Raw genomic sequence first — 25,665 nt, forward strand, 5'->3', positions numbered from 1 at the left:
GAGATACCTAGTCTTTTTTTTTTTTTTAAACACATGCATATTGCTTTTGTTTAGGTAAAAGTCAAAACCATAAGATGTGGGCAGTGAATGACTGGAAAAACACTGTGTGGACAGATTAGTTTCAATTCTGTTTGTAACAGAAGGACTTCTGATTGTGATGAGCCTGATACCCCACAGTCACACATGGAAGTGGAAGCTTAATGATTTGGGGTTGTTTTGGAGCCGGGAAGATTGAAGAAATCCTAAACCAACATGGCTACGATTCCATCGTTCAACAAGCAGTTTCATCTGGACAATGAGCTGAAGCACACGTGTGAGTTCTGTAAGCGTCATTTAGTGAGTACTCTAACCCTAATCCTACCCTCAGTACTCAAACCCTAACCCAACCAAAGTACTCTAACCCTACCCACATTATTCTAACCCTAACCCTACCCCCAGTACTCTAACCCTAACCCTACCAAAGTACTCTAACCCTACCCCCAGTACTCTAACCCTAACCCTACCCCCAGTACTCTAACCCTAACCCTAACCAAAGTACTCTAACCCTACCCCCAGTACTCTAACCCCAACCCCACTACTCTAACCCTACCCCCAGTACTCTAGCCCTGGCCCTACCCCCAGTACTCTAGCCCTGGCCCTACCCCCAGTACTCTAGCCCTGGCCCTACCCCCAGTACTCTAACACTACCCCCAGTACTCTAACCCTACCCTAGTACTCTAGCCCTAACCCAATCCCCAGTACTCTAACCCTAACCCTACCCCAATACTCTAACCCTACCCCTACCCCCAGTACTCTAACCCTACCCCAATACTCTAACCCTACCCCCAGTACTCTAACACTACCCCCAGTACTCTAACCCTTACACTACCCCCAGTACTCTAGCCCTGGCCCTACCCCCAGTACTCTAGCCCTGGCCCTACCCCCAGTACTCTAACCCTAACCCTACCCCAGTACTCTAACCCTAACCCTACCCCAGTACTTTAACCCTAACCCTACCCCCAGTACTCTAACCCTAACCCTACCCCCAGTACTCTAACCCTACCCCAGTACTCTAACCCTACCCTAGTACTCTAACCCTACCCCCAGAACTCTAACCCTACCCCCAGTACTCTAACCCTACCCTCAGTACTCTAACCCTACCCTTACCCCCAGTACTCTAACCCTACCCACAGTACTCTAACCCTACCCCCAGAACTCTAACCCTACCCTCAGTACTCTAACCCTACCCTTACCCCCAGAACTCTAACCCTTACCCCCAGTACTCTAACCCTACCCTCAGTACTCTAACCCTACCCTTACCCCCAGTACTCTAACCCTACCCTTACCCCCAGTACTCTAACCCTAACCCTACCCCTACCCCCAGTACTCTTCTTTTAACAAGAAACAATTTTTATTGCAATCATAGAAAGCAGATATTTAATGTTTGTTTTATTGAAGGTCATCACAGCAAAGACTTAACAAACAAATTCAATAATCAGTCATTTTGGATTTAAAACAAACCTTTAGTCATATGAGACCATATGGAGTTCTTGTGCTGAATATAAGCAGGCAAGCAGACAACTGCAAATCATTTCCCCAAACTTTATCTTTGTTTAAAATAAATCTGGATCTAAAAATAGAACAAAAATTATAGAAATGTGTTGGTTTTCACTTTCAAGTCTGATATGAGCTGTCAAACACTTTTCAAACACAAATATGAGAAAGTAACAGTTTTCTACCTGTTCCTGAAGATTACTGACCAGATACAGCTTTTCTATTAATTTTTTTTAGGAGATACAATTGTGCAACTTATAACAAAAGAATGATTTGTTTGTATATGTAGATTTGAAACATGGGTTACACCCCAGTGTTTTATTGTGAGTCTATGGTGTTAATCAGAAAGACAGAAATAAATAAATGAAAAGTATATTAAACATATTCAGAAAATATAGTTGATTTGATATGCCACAAAATGACCGTAATTGGGTGACATCATTTTCTGAAGCAGTAATACAGTACATATGGTGTAAATTTCTTTTGAGCAGCCTGGAAACCTAATTGCTCATCAAAGTGATGCAAAGAAGCAATCAGTCATAAGACGTTTTTTATTATATAAATAAATATAAGCTCATCTACTTCACTTGACATGTGCAACCAATCCATTAAATTAGTTAAAGAACAACTTCATTCTTTTTCTTTAGAGTCGGCTCAACCTGCCAAAACCTGCGTCAACTGCAAAACGTGTACAAACTTGACAACACCGAAAAGAATTTACAAGTGTAATGGAAAAAAAAGCTTTATCCCTGCCAGGGGCAGGTATAAATATAGTCAGCTCTAAATAGTGATTGTGATTACACTTACCAGTTAAATTATACCAAAAATTAAATATTCATAGTAGATTATATTCTAAAATTCAGACATTGCTCATTCAAAATGTAGAACTAAGCTTTGTGTATTCACACGGCATGTAAAATACAGTAGGACTTGGTGATAACAGTTAGTGTTAGGATTTTGTCTTTGTGCTGGCTATTGTGGAGCTGCGCGAGTACATAACGTTTCTTCTCTGTGAGAACTCCCTCTCAATTGTTATACCACGACCAAAGCAAAGAGGAAACCACTCTTTCAGGATCTTTAGGAATAAATTCCTGAATTTCTGCCCCACAAAGGCGTAGATGATGGGGTTGAGGCAGCAGTGACTGAACGCTATGGTTTCCACCCACTGCATAGCCATGTTCAGGTCCTGCTCCCACTGACACGTGTTCATGTAGCCCAAGTGATACAGGAACTTCATGAAGATGACGATGTTGTAGGGCGTCCAGAAGAGAAAGAAAACAATGACCAAGACCAGCATGAGCCTCACAGCTTTTTGTTTTTTCTGAGATTTCATGGTCATTAAAATGGGGATGATACGCGAGTAGCAGAACACCATCACAGAGAGAGGAATAATCAAGCCGATGACGTTCAGCTCAATATAAGAGAACTGCCTCCACATTGTCCCATTAGGATTTTCTAATTTGCATGTCCATACGTTCGAGTCATTCTTCACTTGGGAGAAAATGATGTTTGGAAGTGAGGCTAATAAGCTAATTGCCCACATAAACAAAGCCATAGCTATGCTAGCTCTGACAGACCGGTACTTGGAGAAGAGGGAGGTATAGGTATGGACAATGACGGCATAGCGTTCAGTAGTCATTAAGATCATGAAGAAGATACTTCCATAGAATCCCAGCATGTAGAACGCTGTTACCGCATGGCACATGAAGCTCCCGAAGATCCACTCAGCTATGGCAGCGTAATGAGCCCAGAAAGGCAGTGAGATCAGGAAGAGGAGGTCTGCAAGGGCCAGGTTGAAGAGACACAGGTCTGACACGTTCGAACTTTTGCGGTACTTGACCAGGACACACAACACCAGAGCATTACCGATGAAGCCCACGATAAAGACGATGCTGTAGAGGGTAGGGAGGAACACCAGGCTGAAGGCCTTTACTTGAGAAATGTTGCAGACCAAGAACTGTTTGTGGTCGTCTAAGTTGCAGTAATCAGAGAAGTCTGTTAAATGAGAAAAAAAAGTCTGATTGGCTGCTTTAAACAATAATCCTGTTCTACCTGAAGTTAAGCCTGTTTATCATCTGATGAGGTGACGGTTAAACAATTTCATCATTGTTCTGGAGCACCATCTATTGTGAGAGACAGGCATGTCTAATTACAGCATTAATCACCTGCAATGTTAATGTTTACAGCAGCTTTTTAAACCTGACTTATTAGATTCAGTTACATGGAAAAGCAAGTACCTTTTCAGTTCTTTTTTTTTTTTTGTTTGCACCAGAACAATCGATTTTCAACACACTTTACTAATTGATAGAAACAATAACAAGTGGCAACCTGGTAACTGAAAAATGAAAAGGTTTTACCTACTCGCCATGTCGCAGTGCATTCTCTCCATGTCTCATCATTTCACTGATTGTGAAAGACCCTGTGAAGAAAATTATATAACAGTAGGCTGAGCTGTGATCTCAGAAGGCGGAGATTTTGTCTTGATGCCAGAACAGTTTGTCACCATTTGTGAGAGAAAATCAGAAATGTGCAAATACAGAACACACGATACAGTCGGATTACAGTCAATGCGTTGTTTCTTTTTAATAATGTATGGCCATGGCTAATGTATTGAGGTTTGTGTGTGTTCATAAAAAAAAATAATAAAAATGACTCCCAGAGGAAGAGCAGCCTGCTGATGGATTTTCAATTGTAATGATATATAATCAAATTTTATCTAATCTAATCTAATTTAATCTAATCTAATAAAATAATTTTCACATTCAACTTGTCCAGCAGTCCCACTGAAGGGACAGTCAGAAGCATAAAGAAATATCAGACAAAAGAATGGAATTCATAATCATCAGCTGCTGTTTATTGTGGAAGACAAAGGGTTCAGGCGATTCAAGTCCTACTTGGATTCACGTTACACTATGCCAGGGCATAAATATGTCATCGGTGTGTGCCGGCCACAGTTATACCAACCAGTGTTCACACACGTCAACAGCCTAATAAAGGACAACACATCAGTTATTTTCACGACTGACATTTGGTGTGTGAGTGAACGTCCAATGTCCATGTTGAGCCTTACTGCACAGCTTATTAATCAAAACTTCAAACTACAAAAGTTCTCGAAAGTTTTTATAAAAACGGCCACAAGGGACTCCAGTCTACACAGCCTGCCGTGCATAGTGCATTCCCTGCAGCTTGCTGTGGCCGGGGGAGGTGTCACAGAGGCTCCTGCTTGCCTTCTCCCGATTTCAGAGTGTTCAGAAACAACCAATCCAGAGACTTCATCACGATGTACCTACCAGGTGGAACAGTACCGTAAACATGCTGCGACTATGACTTTTCCTCTACGTTCAACAGAGGTGGCAAAAGTACACACATCCTTTACTTTAGTAGAAGTACAGATCCTCATGTTTTAAAATACTCGGGTAAAAGTTGAAGTACTGATTATACTTTTTTACTTAAGTGACAGTAAAGAAGTCTTGGCTCAGACATGTACTTCAGTAAAAAGTAGTTTTAGTGTCACATATAATGATATTAACGATAGATAGATAGATAGATAGATAGATAGATAGATAGATAGATAGATTGACAGACAGACAGACAGACAGACAGACAGACAGACAGACAGACAAACAGACCAATCTTTATTGTCATTGCATTGTGCAGGTACACAGCAACGGAATGCAGTTTGGCATCTACCAGAATTGCAAAAAGTAGCAATCGTGCAAATAGTGCAGATAAATATGTAGCATATTTACAGTGTGTGAATAAATATAAAGGCTATAACAGTGCAGAGACGTGTGGACATCATTAAGAAGTACAGGTGGATGTTGTAAGGCGATGGCATTGAAGAGGAAATGTGCAGAAGTGCAAGCTGAATATACATACAGTACAGACCAAAAGTTTGGACACACCTTCTCATTCAAAGAGTTTTCTTTATTTTCATGACTATGAAAATTGTAGATTCACACTGAAGGATTAACACGTGGAATTATATATGGAATTATATACATAACAAAAAAGTGTAAAACAACTGAAAAATGTCATATTGTAGGTTCTTCAAAGTAGCCACCTTTTGCTTTGATTACTGCTTTGCACACTCTTGGCATTCTCTTGATGAGCTTCAAGAGGTAGTCACCTGAAATTGTCTTCCAACAGTCTTGAAGGAGTTCCCCGAGAGATGCTTGGCACTTGTTGGCCCTTTTGCCTTCACTCTGCGGTCCAGCTCACCCCTAAACCATCTCGATTGGGTTCAGGTCCGGTGACTGTGGAGGTGTGTCCAATGAGAAGGTGTGTCCAAACTTTTGGTCTGTGCTGTATATGTGTATATGTGTGTGTATATATATATATATATATATATATATATATATATATATATATATATATATATATATATATATATATATATATATATATATATTACACACACGTGCGCGCGCACACACACATTATATACACATATACATGAATGTAAAATGTTGAGCAGAATGTACAGTGAGGATGTAAATATATAAAGATACGTATAGATAAAAATAATGCAGATGTAATGAGGAGTGAAAATGATATACTATGTAATATGTACATTGTATGTATTTTTGTACAGAGGTTATCAATCACATTCAATATTTAATTGCAACTAAATCGCACATTTCTATCTGTTCTAAATGTACCATATATTAATACTTCCTGTTTTTAATACTTTAAGCAACATGGACATAAAGAAATATGGATGCAACATAGAGCATAAAGACAAACATTTTTTTTTTTATGTTTTAAAGTAATTATGGTGGTTTAAATGATGTTAATCATCAGGATACCAAATGGAACCAACAAAACGTCACCCAGAGGGTTAATTGTGTGAAACATGGTGGATTTGGTGTTTGATTTAAGACAAAAATAAGACAAAAGTTTGCTGATTACAAATATTTTTCGGTATAGTTTATTTGTTTTATATCTTAGTAAAGAAAGAACGTTGTCGATTGGTGTATGTTTTGCTGGAGGTTTTAATTTTATCTTTTATATTTAGTTATTTATTTAAGTATTTATTTTTTTTATATAAATGGTAAAACAGAAATGTGCGCTGAATTAATAGCACGTTGATACAATTTAGTGGCGTTTAAAAGAATTTTGCAAAACCAATTAAAAATGTTGTTACCTGATAAAATGTGTCCAGGCTGAACATCCACATATAGAACACAAGAAATGATGATGATGATGATGAAGATCAGGAATGTGTCAGTTCTCAGTCATGTTTACATCACTGACTCCCTCTGTCTCATCCACGTTATCTTTACTTCTTGTTGCTTTCTGCTTGCTGATTCTCAGCTTCGTAAACTAGACTGCATCTGTGGTTAATGAGAGACAGGACATTATTCACCAGGAGATTAAAGAAGACGCACAATGACAGGAAATCGGTTGATGGGCTGAAATCAGCGTAGTGAAAATAAAAATATTAACATTTCACCAAATCAATGGATTAAAAGTAATAAGCCGGTTTTGAAAATGTAAGAAGTAAAAAGTACAGATATTTGTGTGAAAATGTAATGAGAAAAAGTAAAAAGTTGTCTAATAGTTGGAGAGTTAATAATAAGACTACAGAATAAAAGCGTATTTTTTGCAGTATGTTTAGGTGAGGAATTAAAAAAGAGCCAAGCATAAACTCAAAATGCATTCAATAATAAAACATTTCTCTGTGCTGTTATCTGTAACTGTAACCCAATCACTAATTCTCATTATGATTTTTTTTTTATGTTCAAGTCAAATAAATGAATGAATGTTTTGTTTACTTCTTCTAAAAAATGTGTATATACACACATATCGAGAGAGAGATATTTCCCTTACACACTCAAGCCCCAAAAACGTGAGTTGCTTTGTGATGTCATGGCCACTGTCTTTATACCTGTTTATTAGCAAGAGAACAAAATATTTATTGATTTGTTTGAATTGAGAAAAAAAAAAAACAGGAGTATTTTCTTTTATTTATTTTTATATATTATACAAGAAAGTTGCATTTGTGAAGCTCTACTCTCTTCCTAATTACAAAATATATATTTTTTCTTATGAATAAATAATTGAAATTATCTAGTAAATAAATAGTAAAGAAACATCTCTGTCCATCAGTTAGGTGTCATTTTTATTTTTTCACTGTATTGTGTGCTACAAAAATCAATCTTATATGCATTACATATCTGTACATTTCCATACATTCACTGAATAAGAATAGAGCATTAGAAATGATAAAGGTCTTCATTTAGAATCAACCTTAATTTTTACAGTCAACTAAAAACGTCCCATTCATACACCTGAGCAGTTGTAGGAATTCAGCCTCTTGTTCAGGAGAATCTGGAGGCTTGAAAATGGCCCTCGGATCAGTACTCCGATAGTCACTTAGCTCTTAACCACTAATAACCTCCAATAACCTTTTTACCCCTGAGCTACTTCTTCCCAGCATAATGGCGAGGATTTATTAGCAAATTAAAGCATTAATGTCAACAACAGCACTGTTTTTTTTTTTTATTTAATTTATCATTGAAACAACTTTTAAAGGTTTTTAGGGTAAATCAAAAATTATGCCAAAAATTAACCATGAAAATTGTTGCATTAAAGAGCAATGTGTACATTTTGTTATTTTTTTGGATTATAAAATTAGAACCTAGACCTGAGTTCCACCAGAGACTTACTGTGCTGTTGTTTGTTCTGGCCAAGTTTTGAAGGCCACAGTGAATTCTAGGAAGTGGAGTCTCTGGTGAATCTACTTTAGGAGGATTAGTGTGCTGGAATAAAGAATTATTCCTTCTGGGCTTTTAATTTACCATTTAATGAAACTTCCCACCATTCTCATGTGAATTGAAGACGTTTCGGGTCGTGGGGGTTGTATTTATATATCCAGTGTGAGGGGAATGTTAGGTGCCAGTGGTCCGGATGGGATGGGACAGGAGATCCACCATGTTCATAACATTATTGATGGATTTGAGGATTCAATGAGGGTTGATGTTTGTCATTGAGCTTCTTGCAGCCTTGTGTTTTTCATGATTTTAGATGATGTGCATAAACACTGTATCGTGTGCTCACTTGTTCACTCTACCTGGTCTGGCAGGACACGAGATGTGACGGAATGTAGGGAGTTTACAAATGATTCTATAAGGATCTTTATTCAGTGTTGCCCTGTAACTTCACAAGGAAAAGTGAGACCAGTCTGTAATTCCTGTTAATTTATATCAGATTTCTGTTCACTGGTGGAAGTTTCTTGGAGTTGAAAACTGCAGGGTAATGTTAAGGTTTGTTTCCAAATCTTTGGGATTGATCACTTTCACTAAAGGATTGATTGTTTTGACTTCCTAATTCTCTGAACTCTCGGATAAGTCAGGATTGACCACACTGAGAATTACTTCTCAACTCAATAAGTGCCCAAAGTCTGTATTTTATAGGGTTGAGTGTGTGCTGCATTAACCACAGGTGTTTGTTTATAACATGCCAGTAGAATGAGCGCCAGTTTGGGAATAAAGCTGGAGGTTAGTAAGAAATGCACACCTGTTCTGAACTTTTAAATGGGTGATCTATGTTTCAGTTAGTGCTGGAAGGAGTAACAGGTGGACAGATAAGAGCGTAACATGTTCCCCATGTAACTATTCCCCAGAGTGCCCATCCAGAAGGTGCCCAGCTCAGACAGTTTCCGGTCGAAAACCTACTAAAGTGCCCAGACCTAAAGTATGTTTTTTTTTTTTTTTTCTTCAGGAGGTTGCCCACATTCAGCACTTGTTTTGTGATCTTGGCCATCTGTTCACATTCAGAGGTGCTGTGAGTAGAGGAGCATCACTTAAAATGATGTTGTGCTGGAGCAGTGTAGTGCATTTTGACTTCCCAGTACCTGCCTCCAATTTTCTCTTTCCTGAACCATCGTGCGCTCCACACACGTCTTATTCAAGAATCAACTTATTTTATTACTAGACCATGACTGCAGTAGCTCCTGAAGGGCTTAGAGATGTGTGTCACTTTATCCAACATTTCTGTAACACTTGGAAGGCTTCCAGCAGACTCGTAAAGATGGATGCTTTAGAAGGTACGTTTTGAAAAGAGTGCCGTAGTTGCTTACATACTGCTTTCACTGGGAGACCAAAAAGTGTGACTGTGCAGGCTGTTTACAAAGATTGTTATTGTGAACATGTCACTGTGTACATTCTTTATGCTCCAGTGTAATCTTTAGAGTTTTCAAAATCTTTGATGTAGATGTGATCATATTTGCGAGCTCACAGAATAAATAATTTTCTTACATTTAGTCTTTTTAAAGCCTAGCATGTAAAACCTGTAAAATATGGACAAGCTGATTTCCTGACATCATATAAAGAAGATTAATTCATGTATTAGTGTGTCAGCCTGCTCAGGGTCACAGTGGACCCAAACAATTCTTTTCCCATTACAGCACACTTTTAGGTGCTTTATTGATAGTAATATTGCAGTCGTGATTGTTGTAGACTCCAAACAAATTAGTCATCGTGACATTTTTCTTTAACAGTATCAGAAAATAAACATAAGTAGCAATAGTAATATCAACCTTAATGCACATTGTTTGCACTGACCAACAGCATTGCAAGCAAACAGACAAAAGATCTCATATTATTGTTAAATGCATTATTGCTTTGCTATGATTGTATCTTTGTGCTGGACGTCATTGTTGGACGTGAGTATCTAATCATCCTTTTCTCAGAGAACTCGCTGTCAACTGTTGTGTAGCAACTAAAGCAAAGAGGAAACCACTCTTTCAGGATCTTAAAGAATAAATTCCTGAATTTCTGCCCCACAAAGGCGTAGATGATGGGGTTGAGGCAGCAGTGACTGAACGCTATGGTTTCCACCCACTGCATAGCCATGTTCAGGTCCTGCTCCCACCGACACGTGTTCATGTAGCCCAAGTGATGCAAGAACATCAGAAAGATGACGATGTTGTAGGGCGTCCAGAAGAGAAAGAAAACAATGACCAAGACCAGCATGAGCTTAACAGCTTTGTTTTTCTTCTGAGATTTCATGTGCATTAAGATGGGGATGATACGCGAGTAGCAGAACACCATCACAGAGAGAGGAATAATCAAGCCGAGGACATTCATCTCAATATAAGAGATGTGCCTCCACATTGTCTCGTTTTCTACTTTGCATGTCCAAATGTTTGATTCATTTTTTACTTGGGAGAAAATGATGGTTGGCAGAGAAGCTCCCACACTGATTGTCCAGATAAACAAAGCCACAGTTATGCTAACTCTGACAGACCGGTACATGAGAAACCGGGTGCTAAAAGTGAGGACAATGACAAAATATCGCTCAATAGTCATGAGGATCATGAAGAAGATACTCCCATAGAATCCCAGCGTGTAGAGCGCTGTTACCATATGGCACATGAAGCTCCCGAAGATCCACTCAGATGTGGCAGCGTAATGAGCCCAGAAAGGCAGTGAGATCAGGAACAGGAGGTCTGAAAGGGCCAGGTTGAAGAGACACACATCTGATATGTTGGAGCTTTTGTGGTACTTGACCAGAACACACAACACCAGAGCGTTTCCGACGAAGCCCACGATGAAGACGATGCTGTAGAGGGTAGGGAGGAAGAGTCGTCTGAAATCTATTACCTCTGTGTTGTGGCAGACTGAAAAATCATTATATGTGTGGTTGTCGTATTCAGAATATTCCTCAGCTGTGTATTAAACAAACAAACAAAAAAAACTGTGGTCATCACAGAACACATTACTAATAAAAAAAATTTTTCTCTGTGGCTGTGGTTGAGCTTATTATTGGTAACCTGCTGTAAAACACCGGTGGCATCAAGTCATACATTTAAAGCAGGGAATCAGAAATGTTCTTCTCAGTAAGTGAGATGAAGACAATCAATGAAGATTGTTGTAAAGGTTATTAAGCAACAATTGAAGAAAAAGAAGCAAATACAGAAACATCCACCTACTTGTCATGTTGAACATCCGTCTCTTCAGCCCGAGTCAGAATGGCTGTGAAAGCGTCCTGTGTACACTGCTGTATTACGATGATAAGATCTTTCATAAGGTGGGGGTTGGTCTTGTCACCCAGAAGATCTGTTTTTGGCAAGTTATCGTCAATGTATCAAAATAACAGAACGGTGTAAATACAAAACGTTAGAAAACAAAAACGTGCCAGAAATAAACAGGAAGATGATTAATGATCATTTATTTTAATCTACAATTTAAAAATAGACACTAAAGTCTCTGCCATTTCCACATGGATGTTACTTTATCCAACACCACCTTAAGCAAATACTTTTTCACCTGCTCCGGACAAATATTTAATCGCCGGCACGTGTTATAGAATTTCATGACCCCCGAGGGTTTTAGGCCTTTAAAGATCATCTCATGTCTGTAATATTTTGAGTAATAGTTTTAGTATATTCTGATGTAATGAATGGTGAAGTGTCGATAGATTTTATAGCAGTGTAAATATACAAAAACAAATAAATACACAAAAAAAATGAATATCATGAAACAATATACAAGAAAACTGTAACCTGAGCTTGAGCAAGACAAAAGATACTCTAGAAAGACGGGTGGTGAAATGTACAGTCAGGGTATGAAGGAACAGGTGGGATTTATCAGTGATGTGGGACTGGGTGACATGCAGGAAAGAACATAGTCTATTATATTAATTATATTAATTCGGACAGAGATTACAACTGTCAGGGAGCGAATGAACGGAAGGCGGAAGCCGGAGTTCAGCTCGCCTGGGGTTTAATAATGAGAGTGAGAGAGAGAGAGAGATACACACAAGCAAGCACGCACGCACACACACACACACACGCACACACACACACACACACACAAGCGCGCACACACACACGCACACAAGCGCGCACACACACACGCACGCGCACACACACACACACACACACACACACACACACACACACACACACACACAAGCGCGCACACACACACACACACACACACACACACAAGCGCGCACACACACACGCACACAAGCGTGCACACACACACGCACGCGCACACACACACACACACACACACACACACAAGCGCGCACACACACACACACACACACGCACGCACGCACACACACACACACAAGCGCGCACACACACACGCACACAAGCGCGCACACACACACGCACACACACACACACACGCACGCGCACACACACACAAGCGCGCACACACACACACACACACACACACACACACACACACACACACACACAAGCGCGCACACACACACACACACACACACACACGGCAGTCTTTAGGAATGAGGTAATCCAGGATGTGCTTTGGGGGGAGAGCGCAGCCGCGGAGAGAGTGTAGGAAGGAACGGAATGCATAAGGACACATAACACATACAATAACGGACAAAGGCGTGAGTGTGAGTGAGGGGCTTGTGTAGGGGCGGGGCTGAGTGATAATGAGTCCTAGGTGTACGTGATCAAGCTGGGAGCTCCAGAGAGAGCGGCGGCATGACAGCCACCAAAGGAGGCGTGGCAGGTGGATTCCTGACAACGTCAAAATAAAAAAATGACAAAAAAAATCCAGTAATATATTTAGTCTTTATTTTAAATAAATTTTATATGAAATCACTAATTTACATATCTTTTTTATTTGATTGAGGGATGACTGTTTAACACATGAGAATAATTAGCTAAACCTGAAAGTGTATGGCTTTTTAAATTCAGCCCTTATGTACATTTTAATGCTGGCTCTTAAATAGCAAAACACATTAAAAAAAAAAAAAAAAACACTGGCTTGTGTGTGAACATTTTTCCCAGAACCTTCTTGTGACCCAGTAACAGCTTTTCCAGATCCCGGAACAGGGTCATGATGCATGAATGCTGCAATCCTTAAAATTCTGAGCCCAATGGCTCACTAAACAACACAGTTTTATTCTCTTCACCTTATAAATTCATTTATAGAACTTTTTTATCTGTAAAGCTGCTTTGACACAATGTTCCTGCTTACAAGTGCTGTACAAATCAAAAGAACTGAACTGAAGAAGATTTTCATCATCATTGCACTTGCACTGCGGTTCAGCGAAATAAATCAAACTTTCAGGATCTTGTCTTTCTGAGCTCTATGCACATATTGTGCAAATATGTGATTACAGATTATCTGCTCTAAAACTAAATATTGTGTCTTCCTTTTTTACGTTATGATGGTTTCTTTAATGCACGTTTTGTCCTGGAAATCACCGATGAGTGGGCACCTTCTCTCTGAGAACTCACTTTGAATTGTTAAACAGCGACAAAGCAAAGAGGAAACCACTCTTTCAGTATCTTCAGGACTAAATTCCTGAATTTCTGCCCCACAAAGGCGTAGATGATGGGGTTAAGGCAGCAGTGACTGAACGCTATGGTTTCCACCCACTGTGTTGCCATGTTCAGGTCCTGCTCCCACCTACAGCTCTGCATGTAGCCCAAGTGATGCAGAACCTTCATGAAGAGGACGATGTTGTAGGGCGTCCAGAAGAGGAAGAAAACAATGACCAAGACCAGGATGAGCCTCACAGCTTTGTGTTTCTTCTGAGATTTCATGGTCATTAAAATGGGAACGATACGCGAGTAGCAGAACACCATCACAGAGAGAGGAATAATCAAGCCGAGGACGTTCATCTCAATGTAAGAGAATGACATCCACGCTATTCCTGGATACTCCACTCCACATGTCCATCCATTTGTGTCATTCTTCACTTGGGAGAAACTGATGTTAGGAAGTGAAGCTCCTAAGTTAAGTGCCCATGTAAACAAAATCAGCACTATGCTAGCCCTGACTGACCGGTACTTGGAGAAGAGGGAAGTATGGGCATGGACAATAATGGTGTAGCGGTCTATGGTCATGAGGATCATGAAGAAGATACTTCCATAGAATCCCAGCGTGTAGAGCGCTGTTACCGCATGGCACATGAAGCTCCCGAAGATCCACTCAGAGACGGCAGCGTAATGAGCCCAGAAAGGCAGTGAGATCAGGAAGAGAAGGTCTGAAAGGGCCAGGTTGAAGAGACACACATCTGTCACCTTTGACCTTTTGTGGTACTTGACCAGAACACACAACACCAGAGCGTTGCCAATAAAGCCCACGATGAAGACGATGCTGTAGAGGGTAGGGAGGAACACTCTGCTGAAATTCCGTACAATGTTCATGTTACAGGCCATCTGTTCAGAATCTATGTAATCTGTGTAGTTCAAAGCTGTTGAAGAAAAAACATTGCACTTGTCATACATAACAAAATGCCTTTTTTCTGTACAGAAAGATTCAGCATAGTCTTCTGTTTCTGGGGGGAAAAAAAACATAAATTCAACTCATTCATGCTTTTTGCATGAAAATATTACAACACTAAACTGTGCCAAATCTTTACCAGCTGCAGTGGTGAAGGTGCCAAAGTGGCATCAAGTTAATATTGTGCTGGAGCACTGTGGGAACTGTTTAGTAGGTTTATGATTAAATCTATTTATCCACTAATCCAGTTATATAATCATTTTAAATTTATTTAAAAAAAAGATGCATTTCTAGGTGTGAAGCTCAGTTTGATCATTAATATCAGGGCTGAAATATAAAAAAATGGTGTGTTTGAAAATAATAGAGGATCACAAATTATATTTTAGACACCGCAATTCTTCACTAAATCACAACATGCAATATGGATAAAATATTTTTCAGCCAATAGCACAAAGTTGGAGGCAAACAATCGTATAGGATGCAGTAGCATGTTTCCCTTCACTTGAAGAGCAAAGTCCACTAAAGGTGGTAGAGCATTTTCACATTTAGCTCCTAAACTCTGGAACAGTCTTCCTGACAGTGTTCGGGGCTCAGACACACTCTCCCAGTTTAAGTGCAGATTAAAGACGTATGTTTTTAGCGAGTTCTACACATAACACACATCACATATCACAACCTTGTGCTCCAGAACATCTGATCACATCACATTATCAACTTGTGCTGTTAATATCATGAATAGCAGCTACGCTAATTCCTCTCCACTGCTTCTCTTTCTCTCCCCATCCCGAGGCTTCCTGAGGTTGGCCAGCTTCAGTCACGTACCACCTAATGAAGATTATGGACCTTTAAAGAAGTAGATGCTGTCGATAAAAATGTTTGAATTAACCTTATCTAGAGTGTGTTTTAATCAAACTAATATCCATCCAATTAATTGACCTAATAATTAGTATAGAACCTATTAGATACAATAGAAGCAGCTTGATTAAAACCTATTTTAGCCTATGTGTTTTAATCAGTCTCATGTAGTCTATGTACTCCAAGTATAATTAATAATAGCGATCAGATTTTAATAAATAGAGTAGAGTAGAGTCTGACTGGTGTTATGAGTGTGTTGGATAGACAAGAAAGAACAACATACAAGGCTTAAGCTTGTTTATTAAGAGGTGAGATTTACGATGCTGTTAGTGAAGAAAGCTCCTAAGAGATGTCCCAGGATGTCTGTAAGTTGGAGCTGAATAAAAGAAACAAACAGAGATCACAATAACTATAAAAAATACAATTAATATGTGCATGTAACAACAAAAGTAATAAGCTTACTATCATTATAGTTGTGAAGCTTAACACATTATGCAACAGTCAGTTCAGATAATATAAATGAAGTATGACCTAGACACTAACATAACCACGTAGAATAATGTAGTTAAACATATACAAATAGACAATTTAAGTAAAATAATATAGCTTGATTTAATAAAAATGGAATAGCAAATAGCATTATAAAAGCAGAACTCTTACACAGAGTAGATGTAGGGAAGATAAAGTAGGCCGCAAAATGGTTGTCCACACATAAAAACCTGAGAGCAGGAGGAAGCGGTGCCTGGCTGTGCCAGAGGGGGTGAAGGTTGTATGCACATTCTTTTCTTAAGTGACATAGAGAAAAGGCTGTAAATACGGGTAATGGGGGAACAGGAAAACCCAAATATGGAATCCCAGGAAGGGGACTTTCCTAGGATGAAGAAAATAGAAAAAAAATAAAGGTGTCATGTAACACCAGGGTATAAGAATGAGTGTGTACAAAGTGTGTGTGCGCTTGATCATTTTGATGGGGTGAAGTGACCACCTTCTATGGGCTCATCAGAACGTGTCTGGAATAAATAAGTTTTTGCTCTTTCTCATCCAAGACTGAAGATCTTTCATTGGCTTTTAAGGTCCATTTCATTTTATTTTATTAGGTTAAGAGTGCTAAATTGGGAATAAACTGAAACAAAGAATCCACCCGTGATGTGTCTGCTCAGAGACGGGTTCTGAGTTCCGACAATGCCCACAAACATCCAGAACCATCTAGAGACGTACCAGTGCCAATTGGATCCCACTACATGTGTGGAGTTTTGACATTGGACCTCCTGGGGTGTTTAAAGGCTCTGGCATGGAGAAGCTGATGCTGGATCTGTGATGATCACAAATGTTGAGCTCAGTAGCTCCTACTTTTATACCAAAGACTGTTGAAAGAACATTCACTTATAATCTTATACTCCAGTGCTCATGTTAGTTCTCACTCTCTAGTGTTCTGTACTGTTGAAAGATTTATGATCAAACTCTTGATGTCACCCAAATGAGGATGGGTTTCCCTTTTGAGTCTGGTTCCTCTCAAGGTTTGTTCCTCAAAACATCTAAGGGAGTTTTTTCTTGCCACTGTCGCCACGGCTGCTCATCAGGGATAAACACACACCATTTACCCTCACTGCTGATTTCTGTAAAGCTGCTTTGAGACAATGTCTGTTGTGAAAAGTGCTATAGAAATAAACTTGACTTGACTTGACTTGAACTTGAAGCTGTGCACGTCTCTATAAAGATCTGCTAAAGATCAGCTCTAAAACTTACTAAACACTTTTGGAATGAATGTGAACGCTGACTGCACCCCAGACCTCCTGACCTTCTCACCTACATCACTACCTGCCTTTCCTAAAGCAACTGCAGCTGAATGTAAACGACCCCCCAGCAGTAGTGACTAAGAACTTAGTTAAGAATTATGTTCCAGTATATAATATTATAATATAATGTAATGTAATCCATCAATAAGTGTACAGTAAAATGTCTGTTTATTGTTTATCTCATCTGTCAACTTGTAAAAATGCTCTAGAGACTTTTAGTTTCACTTCACTGATTGTATTAATGAGCATTAATGGCTGCCAAGCAGTTACATTTTGCAATAATGAGAAAAACATGCACTTACTTGTTTCCATGGTGGGGAAATACGATGCCATGATTTATCAGCCCAAGAATGATTGTGAAAAAAAAGGCTATGTGCATCTCCAATGTGTACATGACCCTCAGTCTGAGCTTTGACTTTTTTCTTTTTTTTTCTGAGGTGGGGCTTCGTCCTGCTGACGGAACAATCGACCTCGAAAAACCATCATCCATGTAAGGAACAAGTCACTCTAAAAGACCTCATCAGATATTTCAGGACTATCCTGTATATACAGATTTATATTGGAAACTGTATTGATGACATTTATCAATAATTAATGATAAGCAAAATGCTTAGTGTTTGTCCTCATCCTCACCTTTGGGTATTTTTTCTTTTGGTTTTTAATTGACAAACTCTAACTCTAAAAACTATTTGTTTTATTAGCTTTTACATGAATAAACATCTACAGGATGTAAAGATAAATATGTAAAGCCTGCCATCAACAAGAAGTTTGAAGATGATGATAAATAAGATAATCAGAATGACCTGTGGGAATATTTTCAGAACAAAACTGGTCCATGGTGTATTAAAAGTTGGAGACTCCTGGTCTACATGACGACTTAACTGGAAACCTAAAGGATCGAGTAAGTAAACAAAATGTTTTAATAGAGTTTAAACACAATTATATCAGCATTTTTAAAACAAATATTCAGGTTCATAGGAAATAAAAAGGAAATTGTGGGAGCTTCCTTGCCACTGTTCTGCAAGAAGAACAGACCATTATAATAGTTTATTTAGACCAACTGGGTATTATACAGTATACATATTATACAGGCTACACTTTTAATACGTCAAAAAAACATGTATTACCAAAAATGGTGTTGCACTTTTCTAAATATCTGTTTTTATACCATAACACTGGGTTAAGTAGTAAGACCCTGACCCTAACCTTTACCCTAACCCTCACCCTAACCCTCACCCTAACCCTCACCCTAACCTTTACCCTGACCCTGACCCTAACACTTACCCTAACCCTAACCCTTACCCTGACCCTAACCCTAACACTTACCCTAACCATTACCCTGACCCTAACCCTGAACTTAACCCTAACCCCAACCTTAACCCTTACCCTAACCCCAACCTTAACCCTAAACCCAAATCTAACCCTTACCCTAACCCTGACCCTGACCCTAACCCTAACCCTGGTTAGTCAGTTATTACTACAAACATTTTGTGTGTTGAAAAACCGGATGGATTCTTTCAGTCATCTTCAGTAAGATGTTTGTCCTTGTAATGAACACAGTCGATGTTCAGGTTTTCCCAGACACACTGTGAAAAAAAAACATGTTTGAAGGAAACAAGGGAGTTTTCACAGAATTGCAGCCTTTGAGTGAGAAATAAAATAGCATGTTGGCAAGTTGTGACTTTTCAGCGAAAGTGTGCGGTGGTGTCTTTGTAAACGAACAATTTTAGGAAATGCAGGATGTAAGAAGGTGGGAGCTCAGTGGTTCAAGCATTGAACTCTGAATCAAAGGGTCACAAGTTCAACTCCCAGCACCAAGCTGACACTGCTGGGCCCTTGAGCAAGGCCCTTAACCCTTAACTGCTCAGTTGTAAGTCGTTCTGGATAATGGATTCTGCCAAATGCTGTAAATGTAGGATGATTTACTTACAAATAGATTATGCAAGTTAACAAGACTGAAGTGCAGCTTTTAAATATGTCCTGAAGCTGTGATCTTAAATTCTTTCCTGCAAGAAAGGCCTTTCTTAATTTCAAAAGACTGGGCATGTTAATACACACTGGTAAACATTAAGAATATACATTAAAATTTACAGAGAAAATAATTTTTTTATTATTATCTCATATTTTCTTGGATTTTAGTTTAATTTCACTTATTTAGGACGTCATCTGTGATTGTTGCTTGAATTGCTGATTATTTTAAATATAATACAGGGCATGTTTAGCACTATGCACTAATTAGCTATCGCCATTCACTTAGAGTCTTCATTCTGTCACTGCAAACAACAACAGAAAAATAAATCTGTGCAAATTGCAGGTTATCAGTCAAAAAACATCAAAACCTTCATATGACACCAATAGGGCTCATGTTGGTATCTACTGGACACCAATAAGGCTTATGTTGGTATCTACTGGACACCATTAGGGCTCATGTTGGTATCTACTGGACACCAATAAGGCTCATGTTGGTATCTTCTGGACACCATTAGGGCTCATGTTGGTATCTACTGGACACCAATAAGGCTCATGTTGGTATCTTCTGGACACCAATAGGGCTCGTGTTGGTATCTTCTGGACACCAATAAGGCTCATGTTGGTATCTACTGGACACCAATAGGGCTCATGTTGGTATCTACTGGACACCAATAGGGCTCATGTTGGTTGACAAAAATATGGACCGTGTTTGTATCTACTAAGGGACTCCAATATGGACGATTAGGACATCAAGCCTCCAGATTACCACAAACACACTCTGTAATAGAAAAGAAAAGTGATAATGGATTTAATGGTGTAACAGCTGATGGTGTGTAATGGTATTTAATACATGTATATTCAAGTCTAATGCCAGATTTTACAAAAATGTTTAAACACCAGCTGTGGTTAATCTGGTCATTGATTTAATGTGAACATGGTTGTTTTTTAATAATACTGTAAATATAAGATTTGAATTTGGATTAATGAATCTCAAAGCCATTAAACAACACAAGTCTGTTATGTGGCTTATAATTCATCCTCCAAGTGCACTGGCTGTATTCATCTAGATCACACTTGAGATTAGTCATTTCTTCCTAGATGATATGTGTGTGTTGGGACAGGAACCATGCAGACAAGAGTAAATCCACTAATATGTGCCACTAGGCTGCTCTCTTCAGACCTGTAAAGCAGGAATTGTTAAGAAATGATCAAAGAGAAATTATGATCACTTATGTTTTATGATGATTTTATTGGCTAGAAATTCTATACATTGAAATGAAGACTGAATCAGTATAATCAGATAATTTTAGCAAACTACAAATATATTGACACAGTTTTGACATGTTTCTAGGGGTGTACTCACTTTTGTTGCCAGTTATTTAGACATTAATGTTTGTATGTTTCACAACTGGATGGTAATTAGTAGCTGTTCTATAACAACACCTGCAATCATATTGTACTTTAACTGTACCTCTTTCTGTACCTGCAAGTGGAACTGTAATCCCAACTGGAAGCATATAATAGTACTATTACTATAGTGAATCTATAACTGTATAACTGTAATGTCCCTATAACTCTATCAGTAAGCACAGTATTTCAGTTTCTGCATCAAACATGTGTATGCTGTATTGAGAGTAATATATCAGAAACAATGAGCTCACGTCAACTTTGGAACGAAAACTGATTCGTGTGTTGTGTTTTTATAACAATATGCCAAGATTAACCCTAGAAACTACATTAACCAACAGCCACTGCACTGATGGCTCACTCCTATCTCATGTCACTGTAATTAGCATATACTGTATTGTTTGTGTATAACTTTACCACTTATTGCGCTCATTGTTTCTGCATGATTATTTTTACAGTCCACTGTCTTTCTTTCTTACTTAGAGTTCATGTCTTTTGTTTGGATTTCTGCACTTCCTTATAATTATTTTCTGCACTTGCATGCACTTATCCTCACTTTATGTGACAGAGAATGTCATATCTGCATATACAGAATGTATGGCAAAACAAATCCACAGACTCTTTCTGGTCAGTAAAACATTTGGCTAAGTACATGCATTTATGAAGAACCTCATGTGGATGACAGTTACAGGAAAGAGATACACAAGCCCTCAATGCAGCAGAATATAGAAAGAATATCTCAGCTGAATCTGATTCCTTCTAGACTTTTTCTCATTGGGTTCTCTGGTTGTCTCCTTTAGGGTAGGTGTCCCCAACGGGGACATGGATCACTTGGTACTAAGCAGCACAGACAGTATAAATATTTTTTATTGACTTTAGCAGTCTGCAGAGTGTGTTTTTTAATGATGACTTCCATCATGCCGATTTCCAGTACGTGTTTCAGTCGACAATATTTCTATACATCAATAAATTACTCCCACTGATTGTGTATTGTGGTGATTTGAGTTAGATTTCCATTATATATGTAATACCTAAATTAATATTTAAAATCATTTAATATAATTTTTCAACATACACAACAGTATGAAAATGTCTTGGTTTGTGGTTCAGAAAAGGTTGGGGACTGCTGCTCCATGAGATCGTACTCAGGTCCTACTCAGAGTGCTACAACATTGTCTGATTTGTACTTGATTAAATATTTATCGTTAAATGATTATTTGTAAAACAAATTTATAGATAGTTCCTTGCAGGCAAAATGTACATTGTAAACGTTGTTGATATCAAGCAATCACTCTCGATTCTTTTCTTGTGCTGGGCATCATTGAGGAGCATGAGTACACAGTGTCCATCCTCTGTGAGAAGCCACTGTCAACTGTTATACATCGACCAAAGCAAAGAGGAAACCACTCTTTCAAGATCTTCAGAAACAAATTTCTGAATTTCTGCCCCACAAAGGCATAGATGATAGGGTTTATGCAACAGTGACTGAGCGCTATGGTTTCCACCCACTGCATAGCCATGTCTAGGTCCTGCTCATATTTTATCATGTAGCCAAGGTGATGCAGGAACTTCAGGAAGATGACGATGTTGTAGGGTGTCCAGAAGAGGAAGAACACAATGACCAAGACCAGCAAGAGTCTGACTGCTTTGTGTTTTTTCTGCGACTTCATGTCCATTAAGATGGGGATGATACGTGTGTAGCAGAACACCATCACTGAGAGAGGAATAATCCAGCCAAGGAAGATCAGCTGCATGTAAGAGAATGATGCCCATGCTGTCTCTTTTGGATATTCCACACTGCAGGTTTGCCCATTTAATCCATCCTTAACTTGGGAGAAAATTATGGTTGGTAGAGAAGCTCCTAAGCTAAGTGTCCAAATTAATAAAATCAGCACTATGCTAACTCTGACAGACCGGTGCTTGAGAAACAGGAACCTATGGGCATGGACAATGACAGTGTAGCGTTCAATAGTCATGAGGATCATGAAGAAGATACTTCCATAGAATCCAAGCATGTAGAGTGCAGACAATGTATTGCACATGAAGCTCCAGAAGATCCACTTAGAGACGGCAGTGTAATGAGCCCAGAAAGGCAGTGAGATCAGGTAGAGGAGGTCTGAAAGGGCCAGGTTGAAGAGGCAAACATCTGACATGTTGGATGTTTTGCGATATTTGAACAGGACACACAAAACAAGGCCATTTCCAATTAAGCCCACGATGAAAACGATGCTGTAGAGTGTAGGGACGAAGACTCTTCTTAACTCATTTACGTTGTTAATGGAGGGTCTGAACTTGCTTATATTCATGTCTTCATACTCGGAATAGTCCTGAGCTGTTTATGGGGGGAAAAAAACTCATTGCATAAACAATTGATAATTTATGTACATGTACATGTTTTTCTGTGGGACATCAGTGAAAGAAAACGACCCCCCCCCCCCCCCACAAAAAAAGAGAGAGAGAGAGAGAGAGAAAAAGAGAGAGAGAGAGAGAGAGAGAGAGAGAGAGAGAGAGAGACAGAGAAACATGTTTCAATCTTGGGACATCAGGTGAGGAGGAGGCGATCCTTCTGCAGGTTCACCTATGAAAAATGTGTTAGGACTTTTACTTCCTAGACTTGTGTTGCTTCCCCAGCAGGGCCAGTCTAAGGACCACACTAAATCACTAGCAGTAGCTTTTATTACTTTGCTGGAACCCCATCTACAAGGAGCAGCAAATATGATGCGTCTGAAAAATATTAATCATTCATTCATTCATTTTAATCCTTGACTAAAGTGGAAAAAATATTTTTGGGTCATTTTTGTATGAATAGTTTTTTTGCATTTTTTTCAGCTTTATTTTTTTCTTAAGCTTAATTTCAAAAATCAGATCAATCAGATGTAACTTTGTGTCATTTTGTAATCAATACTTAGCTAATGAATTTAGAACAGATGCTGTGACTTATTAACTTCTGTAAAACAATTCAATTCATTTTTTTTTTATTTGAAGTTAACAAGATGGTAAAAATGTATCTAATTCCAATTTCCTGATATGCTAATGATTTGAATATGTATTGATCATTATAAAAACTTTGGTGCATTACGGTTATTTCATTATTGTGTGAAAAGGATTTTCAGCAGTCTACTTTAAAGCACCCAGTATTTACACAATCAGCAAATTCACAAAATGGAAAATATGCACCTACTTGTTGTCATGTTGTAGAAAATCGTTGCCATGATTCAGTGATCCAAGAGCGATTGAGAATATAGGGTGTGTCTATTTTTATATTTGCTACAAGGGCTGAGCTCTGATGCCGTGATGTTCTGAGGTGGAGCTTTTTTCTTCTGAAAGAGCAGTGATGTCATGGCTACTAGCAGAATAAAACTGCTTGTAACATTGAGTGTTTTCAAGTAATGAGAGAAGAATTAGATTAAATTTTTCTATTAATTGTCTTTCAGAAACACTTGGTCTGAGTGGTGTGGATCCATATATTTCCCACAATCACTAGGCACAGGGTGGGAATAAACCCTGGCTGGGTGAGTTGCACCTTTTTAAATGAGCCAAATAGGGTTAGGGTTTAAACTAACAGTTTAAGTCGACCTTGAAATGATAAAAAAAATGTCTAATTGTTCAATTACAAACACTTAGTCATTGAAAGATTTAGTACAGGATTTGGAAAATCTGATTGCATTGGTTGTCTGTTATACAGTAATCCCCCACTTTAGCGTGATTGGAATCTGGCACCCTGGTTTATTGCAGAATTGCATTTGCCACATAAATAATAAGTTTGTCTGATTTTCCTGGTCTCTTGCGGAGAGAACCACAGACCAAAACACTAATAGAGAATTGTTTTTATGGAGATTTAATTTTTTGTTGAAATAATTAAATTTTTTAATTAAAATATATTAATTATAAAATGAAGTAAAGTGTTAATACAATACAGTAATTTGTACATAAAAAAGCACTTTTGGTGTGGCGTCTGTTTATTGCGGTTTTTTATTTATCAGACGGTTTTGGAACATGACAACCGCCATAAACGGGGAATTACTGTGTATTCTGTCTTGGGTTAGGGCTAGGGCAAGTGAACTGTAACATGTGTGTGATTGAGCAGCTTTAAATGTGGTTTTAAAAGAAAATTTACTGTGTTACACAGTCATCAGGAAACGTTTATAGGAAAGGCTTTCATGCCAGTACATGTCCATTCAATTCAAGTGCTAATATCAACCCTTGTTTATTTTGCTGATATTTTTCTACCTTTGGTTGGTTTTTTCTGCTTTATGTTGTATAAATTCTTATCCCTAATATACAATCCCACCACTTGAGAGATTCTATAGTAATCAGATAAGCAATATCTTTCATTTCAATGCTCAGTGGTGTTAATGTTAATGTTATGGCTGACCGGTGTATAAAGTGTTTTTTTTTGTAAGAAGTAAACACAAAATTGTGGATTTCCAAACAGTCTTGGTTGTGTAACAAAATGATTTGCCAATAGAGCTTCAAATTATCCCCATATCCGCTGCTTAATCGAAGTAAAATGTATTTAAAACAGCTTGACTTAACAAATATGTGTTTTAATCTCGACTAAGACTGTTCCAGTGTTTGAACAGTGTTTCAGTTCATGTCCAGGACTCAGACAGTCTTAGTCGAGATTAAAACACACTTTTTTAATTATGCAGACTTAAATACATATTTATATCAGCATCTTGTAACTCCTCATGTAGCATGGTTTTTTGTGCAGTACCTGTTTGTTTATGTACCTCTCTTTCACATTCTCAGTTCAATAGTGTAATTTGTTGTTTTGAACAACATTAAGTCTAAGTCAATTTTTTTTTTGTTTTTTTATATGAGAGCTTCACTTGTGACTGTCGTTGTTTGTGTACTCTTTATGCTGATTAGGATTAGTT

At 38.5% G+C, this 25,665-nt stretch overlaps 4 protein-coding genes across 5 annotated transcripts; all 4 read right to left on the reverse strand.

Moving 5' to 3' along the window:
• Positions 1-1,404: 1,404 nt before the first annotated feature.
• Positions 1,405-4,176, reverse strand: LOC310726489 (C-C chemokine receptor type 5-like). Its single transcript, XM_083542157.1, has 2 exons — positions 3,895-4,176; positions 1,405-3,528 (listed from the first exon to the last, which is right to left on the reverse strand). The coding sequence occupies exons 1-2, from the start codon at positions 3,920-3,922 to the stop codon at positions 2,483-2,485; spliced, it is 1,074 nt and encodes a 357-aa protein (XP_083398283.1). The 5' UTR covers positions 3,923-4,176; the 3' UTR covers positions 1,405-2,482.
• Positions 4,177-9,778: 5,602 nt separating this feature from the next.
• On the reverse strand, positions 9,779-11,624 carry LOC310726485 (C-C chemokine receptor type 4-like). The gene is made up of 2 exons (XM_083542141.1): positions 11,471-11,624; positions 9,779-11,206 (listed from the first exon to the last, which is right to left on the reverse strand). Exons 1-2 carry the CDS (start codon positions 11,484-11,486, stop codon positions 10,164-10,166), a joined length of 1,059 nt encoding a protein of 352 aa, XP_083398267.1. The 5' UTR covers positions 11,487-11,624; the 3' UTR covers positions 9,779-10,163.
• A 1,809-nt stretch (positions 11,625-13,433) lies between these two features.
• On the reverse strand, positions 13,434-17,829 carry LOC310726495 (C-C chemokine receptor type 2-like). Its single transcript, XM_083542172.1, has 2 exons — positions 17,710-17,829; positions 13,434-14,727 (listed from the first exon to the last, which is right to left on the reverse strand). The coding sequence occupies exons 1-2, from the start codon at positions 17,738-17,740 to the stop codon at positions 13,775-13,777; spliced, it is 984 nt and encodes a 327-aa protein (XP_083398298.1). The 5' UTR covers positions 17,741-17,829; the 3' UTR covers positions 13,434-13,774.
• Positions 17,830-20,613: 2,784 nt separating this feature from the next.
• On the reverse strand, positions 20,614-24,317 carry LOC310726445 (C-C chemokine receptor type 5-like). Of its 2 annotated transcripts, XM_083542014.1 has the most exons (3): positions 23,967-24,317; positions 22,047-23,117; positions 20,614-21,878 (listed from the first exon to the last, which is right to left on the reverse strand). In XM_083542014.1, exons 1-2 carry the CDS (start codon positions 23,995-23,997, stop codon positions 22,066-22,068), a joined length of 1,083 nt encoding a protein of 360 aa, XP_083398140.1. In that variant the 5' UTR covers positions 23,998-24,317; the 3' UTR covers positions 20,614-21,878; positions 22,047-22,065. The 2 variants fall into 2 exon arrangements, with proteins under 2 accessions (XP_083398140.1, XP_083398141.1); XM_083542015.1 differs by having other exon boundaries at positions 20,614-23,117; positions 23,967-24,219.
• Positions 24,318-25,665: the final 1,348 nt, after the last annotated feature.

This window comes from Silurus aristotelis (genome assembly GCF_946808225.1).
Source record: "Silurus aristotelis genome assembly, chromosome: 1".
Taxonomy (NCBI): domain Eukaryota; kingdom Metazoa; phylum Chordata; class Actinopteri; order Siluriformes; family Siluridae; genus Silurus; species Silurus aristotelis.